Source organism: Lissotriton vulgaris, chromosome 7 (assembly GCF_964263255.1).
Source record: "Lissotriton vulgaris chromosome 7, aLisVul1.2, whole genome shotgun sequence".
In the NCBI taxonomy this organism is placed as follows: Eukaryota; Metazoa; Chordata; class Amphibia; order Caudata; family Salamandridae; genus Lissotriton; species Lissotriton vulgaris.
The window spans coordinates 389,665,573-389,678,636 of record NC_141695.1 but is presented as its reverse complement, the minus strand read 5'-3'; the positions used below and the strand labels follow the sequence as shown (position 1 = coordinate 389,678,636).

Sequence of the window (13,064 nt, the reverse complement as noted above, 5' to 3'; positions counted from 1 at the left end):
TCTGACCCAGGCGCAAGTGATTTAGACTCAGCTATGCTTTATTTCTTAGAAATGAGGCCCTAAGTTTCTACCAGTCAATAACAAGCACAAGCTCCTACTTTTTAAGCTTATGCATGGGACGTACTACACACCTGCAAAACAGTTTAGAATTGACCCCACCAGATCACTTCACTGTTTAAGATGCAGAGCAGGCAGATTTTTTTTTCATAAGTCTTGGACCCACCCCTCACCATCTTCAATACAGGCACAAGATAGTCTGCATTTTATGAGCAATGATTGATTGTAGACTAACACTGAGCCCAGAGACGGTTCGCTTCAGGTACGTCAAACTAGTAGCCAGTGGGAACCATAGATATGTGTCATGCTGGCTCAACGCAGGGTCGCCATGCAATGGTGCAGATCCAAGGTCCAGGGTAAAGGGTGGTTACTAGACCGAATTACTTAAGACAACCAATCCAAAGTCTGAACTTCCCTTTAGCCTTTAACCTCTAAGCCCAGAGACATATATGGGGTCCCCTTAAGGAACACCTCACACAATTAGACAAGGACAATACTGAAGATTATGGGGCGGTAACAATGGCAGATCTAGGGATGACACAGTGGTGTAACAAAAGCCCTCTCTCCAGGTGACCCCCAGAACAGTACCTTGGCCTGAAAGCTCCTGAGTGAGGTCCGAGGGGGCCCCCTCTATGTAGTATGTAGGGGGGGGGGGCTCAAGTTTTGTTATGCCACTGCGGGGACATGATGAATGTATACCCTCTGGGAGGACTGATGGATGGGCGCCAGGCTATGGCCCCCCACTATTGACGGCTGCACCTCGGAGGTATTTTTTGCTGAGGTCTGGGGCAGAGAGGTAACTGGATGTTGTATGTTGCTGTACTGCGGTCATATTTCCATCTCGCTGTGTTTTGTAATCATTGAAATAATATATACTTTGAAACAGGTAGAGTGTGGAAACAGACCCTGGGACTGGGAAGTCTCACGGGTCCAGTTTTAATTAATCTTCACAGTAAGAACTTCACAAACCCAGCCAAGACATGCGTGCACACAGCCAAGCGGCAGACCGGAAGTGCCTGGAGGACAGGAATAGTTGTGCAAGGGCATCACCTGCTTAAGCCCCTCTGAGTGGCTCCTTAGCTCACGTATCTTCTTAAATCTGCCTTGGCCGCCTTTAATGTAGGGCGCTGCGCGGCTGGAGAGGGTTGCTCAGCCCACCCCCTCCGGGCTCTCCCTGATCATTAAAGTAATTAGCCCAGATTCTAAAGCGGCCTTGAGATTAGGCTGACCTGCATCGGGAGGGGATTTACCAATTAAAGAGAGCGGCGGCAAAAATAAATAAATAAATAGGAAACAAACACCGCAAATCTTCTTTTGAAATCCCCCTGAAAGTCTCATCCCTTCGAGGAAGGGCAAAAGACTCGGGCGAGGGAGAGACGGAGACAGGGAACTCTGCCGCAGCCTGAAACAAAACAGGCCCCAATGGCTGCCCTCGTGGCCTCCAACATGGCGGTTCTTCACCTGGTGACGCAGCTGTGTCTGTTCTTGGTGCGTGGGGGCTGGGGAGAGCACACCCTCCCAAAATTTATCTGCAGCCCAATGCCATTAGAAATTGATTCCATTTGTCACTCAGCGGCCTCGCGGCATAACGGAGGCAGCAGTGTCCACTGGACGGGGTCTCATGACGAGCCAAAGGAGACCATCCTGCTCCTGCGGGAGACCGTCGTGCACCAGAAGGAGACCATCCTAGACCAGAGAGAGACCATCCGAGAGTTGACCGCCAAGCTGGCCCGCTGTGAGGGCCACCCCCGCATCAGGGGCCTGGAAGAAACGCACAGCCACACTGCTGAGAATGGGCAAGAGGAGAGCCATGTGGTTCACGAGAGGGAGCACGGAGGCCACGAGCGAGGCCACGGATATGAAGAGAGCCGTGGACATATCCGGGAGCATGGTAGCCATGAAAGAGAGCATGGCGGCCATGAAAGGGACTATAGGCACGAGAGAGAACATGGAGGCCTTGAGAAGATTCATGGGCACGAGCGAGAGTATTCACCAGAGTGGGAGCATGGGCATGAAAGGGAGCATGGCGGGCACGAGCGGGAACATGGTGGGTATGAAGAGAGCCGCGGACATGGCCGGGACTATGACTACCACCCCTTTGGCCATCGCGATTACCGTGACCAGCAGCAGCAGCCTCTCACATACCGCAAGGTCAGCCAAACCCAAAGCACAATGGGAGAGACTCCCAAGGAAGCAGCGCTTGACCCGCTCCAGATGGAAAAAATGGTGGAGTCCTTGAAGGAGCGCTTGGAACATATGCAGGTAATGTCTACTTATCCCTTCTCCTAGCTTCAAAACTTGGCAACCTTGTTGTTTATACAGAATGACCCTGATTCTTCTGTGTGTCCTGTACACTACTCTTTCAAATTCACCCGCAGAATCCTTTCTTAACACCTCCTCCTGCCTAAGGCCGTTTCTTTCCACTGTTCATGTGGTGGTGGTGTCACTTGTACAGACAGACTGAATATGCGTGCTGTGTTGCTCTGCATAAGAAACCCTTTTACATTCAGTACACAATGCATGTGTGTTACTCCACATTTTCATAGGATTTCATTGCCAAATGTTGTCATCTTTATTTTGTCCGGAGAGAGGATGTGGTACTCCCACTGATTCAATATTACTACAGATCCTGCCAGAATTGTGTATTTTCTCCCAGTAACTAATAATTCATAATTTAGTCCTGAAATGTGTTTATTTGAAGAGGGGATGTAGTAATACACAATCCAAAGTCATGACATCTGATATCTCTCTGTCTACCAAAGAAATACAAGACAGGATAACAAATACTGTTAACTAAGAGCGCCGGTAGCACATAGGAATGTAGATGACCTGTAGGAGATAAGGGCTATGAGCCTGATGGAATATGAGACAAAAGGGGGAGATTCTATCCACCCTTGATAGGTTATGGGAGGGTGCAAAATTAACGTAACTTGCTTCCAAGTAATTATGCAAAATTATACGTAATTATGTGAAATGAAAATCAGTCATTTTTTTACTATATTTTAGAGCAAAACGAGTCCTCCCATCAATTTTTGGCCTGGGAACACATTCAAACAAAAGCACTGTGTACAACAGCTGCTCGTGTCTTGTTGTTCTTGTGTGTTCGCAGAACATTTTTACAATTAATGAATTGCGCATTTGCTGTAAATTTTCGCTGCAAATGGCACATAATTGCACGTACCGGTGAAATGGTGTAATTTCGGCATTTCGAGAAAAAAACATAATACAGACTTCCCAAAAAGACACAAATTACACTGGCATAATTACCACTCCGAGGAGTATCTTGGCACTGATACTTCCTGTATCTAGCAGATGACCGTGTCTAGACCGTTCGAGAAACTGGGAAAGGATCATATTAAGGTTTTACATACTGTGTCTGGCAGTGAGTAGATCCATGTTTTTAGTTGTTTCCTGAAGCTTAATTCTGTATTGGCTGCACGGAGGGATTGAGGTAGTTTATTCCATGCTTTAGCGCCAATCACAGATAGGGATTTACCATTGTGATTCCCTAAATGCAATGCATGATGCAATTCCAAATTGCGAATTTCCAATTAGGGATCGCAAATTACCATCAATTTGAACTTGATGGTAATTTACAAAAACTTTGAAAAATGCTCTAATGTGCATTTTTCAAAGTTTCATGTTACACACATGCCCTTGAGGCATGTATGTGGGCAACATGTGGTAGCATCTCTATTTCAGGGGTGCAACAGGGTGTCCTTTTGACACCCCTGCACCCTTGAAATCACATGCACAATTTGCAAGAATTATTTGGTATTCGGAAATTGCGCATGCAATTCCCATTCATTCCTATGGGTCTCTAGGCCCATAGGAATGAATGTGAAGCAATCCCTTAATTGCGATTCACAATTTGCGAGTCGCAATTGAGAAATTTGTAGGAATCGCAATTTTTTGCGATTCCTATAGGGATTTGCGAATCCTAACTAGCGATTTCTTTAAATTCGCTATTTAGGATTCGCAAATCCTGACTTTGATGCATGTGGCCCTTAATAATTTAAGAATGTCATAAATTGATATGGCAGCTTTACAAGAGAAAACTCGCCACACCAGTTTCCAGTACTATTGCAGCATGTAAAAATGTGGCAAAACTGAAAAAGAAGAGGAACCAAATAAACTGCCCTCTAATCTCAGTTTCCACGTTTGAAGTGAATTGTGTGACCCTGACCAAACCCCTTTTCATTATGTGTAAAAATTGGGCGCACCTCGAAATTGGCCTGTGAGGTTGTAAACGCTGCACAAAATCCCAGATTTTTAACTTTGAATGCGTTTATTCCTCCTCCTCAAAAAGTTCTTATGCGAATGTTATTCACATCAATGAGATTGCCTTGTTGGATCTGGACTTGAAGCAGTTATCAAGTGAGAAAGGAAAGGCTGTGCAAGAATTTTGTTTTCGTTGGAAATTAAGCTGTGTTTTTTTTAGGAAGTGATGGTTTGTCCATTCCTTCCTTTGTTTAGTTTTGGTGATAACTTTTCAGTCCTCGCAAAACATTCGCACGCTCGTTAGAGGCTTTGTTAGAAAAGGGGAACAAAAGAGATTTGCTGGTACTCACTGCCTTAGAGAAAACCTCTTCCTACTTGCAGGGGCTAGTATTGTCGCATCAAAAGCCTGGTAAATCTGCAGTTTTCCAGTGTGGTTCCATTAGAAGTATGGCTGGCCTGTTGCGAAGAGCTGGCACTGTGCCTCTCATTAAATATATGGAGGCCCTGTTGAGAATTGCTGGCACTGTCAGCCTAAAAGTCTGTCAGATCTGCTGAGTATCTCTGCACGCTTCCAATAAAAAAGATGGCAGGCCGGCGGTGTTTATCAGTATGCCATTAAAAATTGTCAAATCTGTTGTGTGTCCCAGTATGGTTCCTCTCCTAGAATAGCTGGCACTGTGCCTTTCATTGTATGTATGCCTAACCTGCTGAGAAGTGTTGGTACTGCTACATTAATGGGCATATTTATGAGGGGAGTTGCGTCGCTCTTGCACCACGAAAAGTCGTACAATTGCAATACAATGAAATGAAATGAAATGAATGAATGAAATGAAAAGGAAATTTATAAAGCCCAAAACATTCGCCTGAGGGTATCATGGCGCTAGCTCAGCACAAGACATGCAGTAAATACAGCCTCAAAGAGTGAAAAGCCACGTCTTTAATGCCTTCCTGAATAGCAACAGGTGGGTTTCTTCCTTAAGCCACACTGGCAGAGTATTTCAAAGTCTGGTCATGCTTGCCAGAAAACTCCTGCCACCCCAGGCGCACTTTTTAAACCTGGGAACTACCCGGTTATGAGAGCGTGCTGAGCGAAGCTGGCGGGCAGGAACGTAAGGCCGCAAATTCTGTTTAAAGAATGCTGGCCGTTTGTCGTGAGTGGCTTTAAACACCACTCACGACTACAAGTACTGAATGCGATTTACAAAGCCACGCAGGGTCACCTTGTGTGGCCCTGAATGGTCACATAAATACTAACTAACATATATCCGCGCAAATCACTGCGTTGCGTTACTCTGGGCATTGCATGTTTGTCCCCGCGCAACTCCCCTGGTATTTGATTCATTGCCAGTTTTACCATAAGTGGTAGACCTGGGAATGCACCAAAAATGCCTTCTCAGGGGACACGTAATATCTTTATTTCTCCTCGTTACTTCTTCTTTCTATGCGTGCTACATTCTGCACGACACATAGAGGAATATGCCTCTTAGGATTGTTTTTGGGGCAGGAAGGTGCCACTTCCTGCATAAAAACAATCCTGCAGACAACACAGGCACCCTTGCACCATGGTGCAAGGGTATCTACGTTGGCGCCTCAAACAAGTTCCCACAATTAATGCTCGAATAATAATTTTGTGAAATAAGTCCAGAGGTAGACCATAAAAGCAATGTATTGAAAAATAAAATCCAATATAACAATAACATTGAAACAATAAATGTTAATCGTTGAAAGGGCTAGCCAAAATGTAGGTTAAGCACCACATCAACAATAATAATGCAAATTACATACCTTAAAAAATGTATCCTACCAAACTATGCTGTCAGTGTACTTGCATGGTTTGTTAGTTGGTAAATCAAAGTTAGAATTGTGCTGCTGTGGGGATTATAAGGGCATGTGGCTTCCCCCAAAAAACTATCGGGTGGACAATGTTTCGGGACCCAGTCAAATAGTGTTAGCAAAATCTGGATTATCCCCCGTTGAACTATGTAGCACACATTCTAGTTCTTAATAAACACATCCGACCCAAGAACTTAGTAACAAAACATGCACAGAATGGTTTCGGGGCTGGCCTTTTATCCCCATTTGCCTGCTAAGCTGTTTAATCCATTTCTGGTGAGGCCACCATAGCCTAGTCAGGCAAACAGAACGTGTCTTAGATTCTGTAGGGCTATTACAGGCGGGGCACAAAACACCCTCATGTAAAGACCATTAACTGGTAAAGATTTTCAGTGGCAGCATGCCAACTCTGAATTTGAAATAGAGTTTCATATCCAATGGCACAGTAATGTTATCCAAATTTGGTTCCAGTAAGGTACAACAGCTGCAATCTAGAAATCTCTCTGTCAGTGAGGAGCTCACGACCAATCTAGCCTCACTCCAGCCCCCATGGTGAACAACAACTCCGCAGTGAAAATTCTGGTGTTCTTAATGGACAACCAGTTGCTCTTCCGCGCCCAAGTCAATGCGGTGGTAAGCACCTGCTTTTTCCTGTTACGTGTCTTGCAGAAATTTTTATGTTTTCTGTCAACAACATGTGACTCAAGCCCTGATTATAACCCGGTTGGATCATGTGAATGGTCTCTATCTTGGCATGCCTAGTTATCTGCTGGACAGACTTCAGCTTGTCTAGAATGCAGCAGCCCTTACCATCTCTGATCTTCCCTAGAATGTGCATGTGTCCCATCGTCTGAGGAACCTTTATTGGCTCCCAGTAAGGAAAAGAGTAATCTTCAAGACCTTGCTTGTAACCCAGAAAGCCCTATATGGGACTGAACCAGAGTACCTCAATCAAAACATCACATTCTATACCACAGGTAGAACTCTTCTTTCCTCTGACCAACGAAAGACGACCAAAGTGAGGCTGGAGGCCAGATATGCCCCGGAACTGATTTTAACTTGAAGAAGTCTATATATGTAACAACAGCAAGGAGGATCAATAATTTGGAGATTGTTCAATCCCAGAACTCGAGTGACAGAGAATATTGAATATATTAAGACTACATTTCATTTAAGGCTTACCGAGAGAGCCTTACGTTTTATGGGAATTTCCTATAAACAGATGGGTGGCATTTGATCTTGAGGAGCCAGTTCCCAAGAGTAATCACTGAATGACAATACAACACCTATTCTGATCTTGAGTTGTGGGAGACACCAAGGGGCTGATTATGATGGCATAAGGCCCGCCACCGCCAGCTGTGCAGTGGCGAGCCCTCCCCATTGAACGATGATTCTCCTCCGGCCGAATTATGATGGTGGGGGGGGGGGGGGGTGAGGGGGGGGGGTGTTCCGGACCGTGGCCTTGGTGGGTGCAAAGCCCGCCCGCCACAGACCACCACAGGAAATTGTTCTGATTGCCTGGCGGAGTGGTCATGATGTGCAAAATGTTAGCGGTGCCTAGCAGGCACCATCTGCCAAATTACGATGCCGCCTGTAGCCATCCTTTCCATGGCGGTGAAAAAGCCATGGAAAGGCTGGCGGGATGGGTTTTGGGGGCCTGTTGAAGGCCCCTCTAGTGTTGGGGGAGGTGTTGGTGCACTGCGTGGTGCCTGCAACGTAGTGCAGTGAAATGCACAACATGCATTTTTGGCATTGTGGCGGGTGCTGCAGCCAGCAGCACCCACCGCAATGTTAAAGTGCAAGATGCGACTGCCATGGTGGCGGTTGCATCCTAATTTGAAGTGCAGGACAGCCAAATGACTGGCAGGTGGTCCCAATCCCCACTGCAATAGCAGGTGGACTCAAGTCAGCCCGCCATCGTAATCAGCCCCCAAGACTTTTTCCTGAAGAAGGTGGTCAGATCATTTTAACCCATCGAAACTCATCGCGCTGATTCAACAAAAGCACTAATTCAACCCCATCTTGGCCAAACAAGAAACTGTACAAAATAGTGGTTTGACCAATTCATTTTTCTTTGAATAGTGTGTAACAATGACAAAAAACTAATGTCTATGATACTCTCTCATGTTTAGTTATTGTGACTTTTGCAATAATGTGTATGATTTATGTGAAATCTTGATGTTGCTCTCTATTCGGAGGGTTATTGTGCCTTGAAGTAAACCATGTTTTTATTATAGGTACTTTTTATATGGCTTTTTAACTGATTTTTACAGAATAAACATTCATGTATTGGCTTTTTGTGAACGGTCAGTACTCTCTGGTATGTTTGTATGAATGGTGTATGACTTTTTATCGGTTTCTCCAAACATGTACAAAGGGAATTGTTTTTTTGATTATGTATTCTAAGTTGTACCAGTCTAAATTGCACTGTGATGGATAGCTCTCGGGGGACCTGGAGGGCCTCCATCCAATCTTCATCATCCAGTGTCTCTCCCAGATCGTCCTCCTATGCCAATCTCAGGGGGCCTAGTAGGTTGGGGGAGTTATTTATTTGCTTCTTATAGATTAGTAGTATTCCTTTTTTTGTCAGTTGTTCTGTCAGTGTTCGGTCCTCCACTGGCGAGGTACCAGGCAATTGCTCGCTTGCTGGCAAGTGACAGTGCAACGCATGTGACAGCTGGGTATGTTGGAAACATTCTGACTCTGCCAAGTTAGATTATTTTTGTAAGTCAGTAAACGTTATATAAGTCTGATTTCTCCAGACGTCTCCCAGGTGCACTATACCAATGAGTCTCCATCTTTGGAATCCTTGTAGCCCTCCCCCTCTGGAAAAAGTGCGCTATACCATAATGGTGTCTGGACTATCAATTTCCCTTTACAACCCAGAAACTTGTTAGTTTTATGCCACACGTCTATTACCACCTGTGTGTGCTGGGACTGGTCGTTTCTTTCCTTTTTTGCATGCAGTAGACTCTCATAACCTCCCGGGCCCATGGACCCTCTATCCACTCTGTAAGCAGGATCCTGTTGATCCATGAAGGCCTGTTAGAATTGGGGGTCTCTAGTTGTCACAGGTAGGTACTTGTGACAAGTAGGGACCCTCTCCTCAGTCAGAGTAAGGGGGATTACACTCTCAAAAAAAACCCTGCTCACCCTCTAGGTGGCGTGGCGCAAGCAGTCAAGGCTTATTTCAGAGGCGATGTAAGTTAAGCATTTATGACCACATACAGTAACCCAGTGACAACACTACAAATGGACACCACACAGGTTTTATATCAAATATAAGTTGTACTTTATATAGAGTTACCACAAGACCAATAAACGACAAAAAGAATCCACCATACTATTAGCTTTCAAGAGTTCTTGTTAAGAAGGCTTAAATCAAAGTTCTGTGTGAGTAGGTAGCCCGGACGGGTTACAGCGTTGTTAAAAATAAAAGAGTCTAGCAAATCCAGCAGCCCGTGTCGGTACGGGCCCACTAAAATGATCGACAGACTCAGTCACAGTACCTTTTACTTGGGGAGGCCGGCACGGATTTGCGAGCCGGTTCCGGTGATCGTCACGGTGCAGAAAGGAAGCGTTGCAGGACGCGTTGTCCCTCGATGCGGTGGAGGCAGCGGCTCGTTGACAGAGTCGGTGGATCCAAGGCTTGCGTTGCAGGGCGAGACGGCGCTTCGATGCGGTGCTTGCAGCTTGCGGTGCGGCAAATGAGCCGGAGTTCGGGAGCTGGCGTTGATCGGTCCGGATAGCGGTGCGAGCCGGGTGGTGCGTCGCAAAGCGTGCGAGGTGGTGCCCAACTCCGGTGCGGTCACAGGACTCGAAGTCAGCAGCAGTGACCGCGTTGGTCAGACCAGTACGATTCGGTGTAGCAAGGCGTTGCACGTCGCGGTGTCCTTCCAGTCGCGGTGCAGGCTACAGCTCGTTGACGGAGTCGGTGAACGCAGAGCTTGCATTGTTCGAGGCGGATGTTGCTTGGTGCGGTGCCTACAGGACACCGGGCCGGTCTTTAGAGTCAGTCACAGCTCCCTGCCTCTGTAGCCACTTGTTTCTAGCAGCAATTCACAAAGGCTGGTGAAGTCCACTGGTCCTGGGCCTTCGGTCATGGGGCAAGCTATCTTCCAAGCCCTTGGAGATCTTTGCACAAGTTGACAGACAAGTCCACAAAGTTCTTTCTCCTCTCTTTGGCAGTCAGGCAACCACTGCAGGCCAATCCTCCAAGCAGCACTTCAGCTTGGGAATAGTCTCTCCTCAGTTTCTTCTCCTCAGCAGAGGTTTCTTCTTGCAAGTCCAGAAGTGATCTAATTTCTTGGGATCAGGGTCCCAATACTTATACCCCAAAATCCTTTGTTCTCTGAGGGGAGAGAGGCCTGTGCCCAGTTCAAGACAGTTCTGAAGCACTCTGTTTACCAGACTTCTCCTTTCCTTTCACAGCGCAGGGCAGGCACATCAGACGCCCCACAGGAGGTGGAGCCAGCATTGTGGAAGGCAAGTGCAGTCCTGGAGCACTTTGTTGACAGTCTTCCTTCTCTTCTTTCAGTGTGTAGGGCAGAGACATCAGACGCACCACAGGGGGTGGAGCCGGCATTGTAGAGGGAAGGCCCAGCCCTATTCAGGTCCCAGGTGCAACCCCTCCCTCCCATCTAGATGCAGATCTCTCTATTCACCACCGGGCTGCCCCAACCTTTCTCTTGGAATCCCCCAGCCCTGTCACTCACAAACCCAGACAAAGGAATACACAACCTAGCAGAGGCAGGCTTAAATGGTTAGGAAAGCAAATACCTACTTTCTAAAAGTGGTATTTGTAAACACAGAATATTAAAATAAACTTCACTAAAATATGTATTTTATTATTCTGATTCCAGGCATACTAAACTCGAATTTCTACCATGTCCTCCGAGTCTGTTAGGATTATAAACATGTAATAATCTAACAGCCCATTCTGGCCTTTGGAGAACAGGTAGCCTTGCAATAGTGAAACACTAAAATGGCTGTAATTCACTATTAGGACATGCCACACACATCAGGGCTTGTCCTACCTTGTACTTACAATGCACTCTGCCCTCGGGCCTACCAAAGGGGTGACTAATATGAAATCAAGTGAAGGTTTAGGGACTGGCAAGTGGGTGCACTTGCCCAGTCAGCATGACACTGCACGCAGGCTCTGCAATGGCAGACCTTAGACACATTTTACAAGGCCGCTTCTGTGCTTGGCACAACCAGTGCTGCAATCCCACTAGCAGCATTTGCATTTACACACCCCTGGGCACACTCAGTGCACTGTACTAGGGTCCGACAAGTAAACCAAATATCAAATCATGGAACCACTAATCAATACATACATTAATTTACAGTAGGGAGAGCATATGCCCTTTAGCACTGATCAGCAGTGGTAAAGTGCCCAGAGTCATAAAATAGCCAACAACAGGTCAGAAAAATTTAGAAGGGAGGCAAAAAGTTTAGGGATGACCCTGCAAAAAGGGCCACGTCCAACAAGGCCCACTCATTAATTACAAGCAATTGCGATGCCCAAATATATTTCTGGGACCGCCAGTTCCCGTCATATATCCAATTTTGTAACTTGGCTAGGGCAATTCTCTGAGCACCGTCTTTCCAGAGTAATCTACAAACTGCTTAGTCAATACCTTTAAAGACTGCCTGCGTAATCTTGTCAGGTGTGTTCTGCATAAAGTAAAGCAGTTGTGGGGAGGCCATCATTTTGTGGAGGGCCGCTCTACCTACTATTGTCATTGGCAAGGACTCCCAGTGTGACACATCTGTTTTGAGTTATTCAAGCTATGGACCCAGGTTTCGTTTGAGGAAGTCCTTTGGGTCTGAGGTGACATAAATGCCTAGGTATTAGAATCCATCTGGGCTCATTTATTTATTTATTTATTTATAAAGTGCGACATTCATCCGAATGGATATCAGGCGCTAACGGACGGCCCATTACAAATGAAGGATACAGATTGTGGGGAAATTCTATAACTTATCAGGCTTTAGGAAATGTGTCCAGCTTTTTCCTGAATAGCTTGTGGCAATTGATAAGTCGAAGTTCTACTGGGAGTTCGTTCCAGTATTTTTCCCCCAAATACGAAAAAGAGAGACCCCCTAGTCTAGACTATTTAATACGGTTAAAGGTTGCCTTGGCCAGATGGCATGATCGCAGATTCCGATTGGAAAGATAAAACTTCACTCTGCCTTGGAGAATTTTCGGTCTGGCAAGATGCAGGGCCTTGTGTCTATGGCACAATAATTTAAACATGGCCCTCTGTCTCATAGGGAGCCAGTGTAGGGTATTCATGCATTCCGAAGCAGAGCTATACTTCTTCACATTGCATACCACTTTAGCCGCTGCATTTTGGACTAGCTGGAGTCGGGAGAATAGGTAGTCCGCCATACCAACAAAAACAGCATTCCCATAATCCAGCCTGATAATGAGCAATGCCTGAACCAGGGTATTTCCACATTCCAGTGGAATCCACTGGAATGCTCTCTTTAGCATTTTTAGGATAGCAAAGCTTTCCCCGCAGAGTACATGTACATGATTCTGCATGGTAAGCGTGTTATCCACGAGAATTCCCAGATTTTTTGCCACCTGTTTGGGAGCCGTAGGTTTACCCAAGGTAGAAGGCCAACAAGTTGTATTCCAGACTTGATGAGCACCCCAAACAATAGAATTTCCTACTTGTCTGCATTTAATTTCAGACAATGGTCCAACATCCAAGCTGCCACTTCCGTAAGGCAGCGAATAAGTCTAGTCCTAGAGTCCTCTTGTCCATCTAAGGCAACCATCAGCTGGGTATCCTCTGCATAGGAGCTTATGCTGTTGCCCTACTTTCCACATATCCCTGCCAAAGAGGACACATAAATGTTAAACACAGTGGGGCTCAGCGATGCACCCTGCAGTGCACCATATTTGATGGTAGATGGAGTGGAAGAGAAAGTACCCAGCT

At 46.1% G+C, this 13,064-nt stretch overlaps 1 protein-coding gene across 1 annotated transcript in view; it reads left to right on the top strand.

The window, feature by feature from the left end:
• Positions 1–1,436: 1,436 nt before the first annotated feature.
• Positions 1,437–13,064, top strand: part of LOC147701718 (neuronal pentraxin-2-like) — a 118,081-nt gene continuing 106,453 nt past the window's right edge. Inside the window, exon 1 of the mRNA XM_086930349.1 lies at positions 1,437–2,319. Within this exon, the coding sequence (XP_086786475.1) occupies positions 1,480–2,319 (840 nt within the window). The 5' untranslated portion in view covers positions 1,437–1,479. The remainder of the gene's footprint in view (positions 2,320–13,064) is intronic.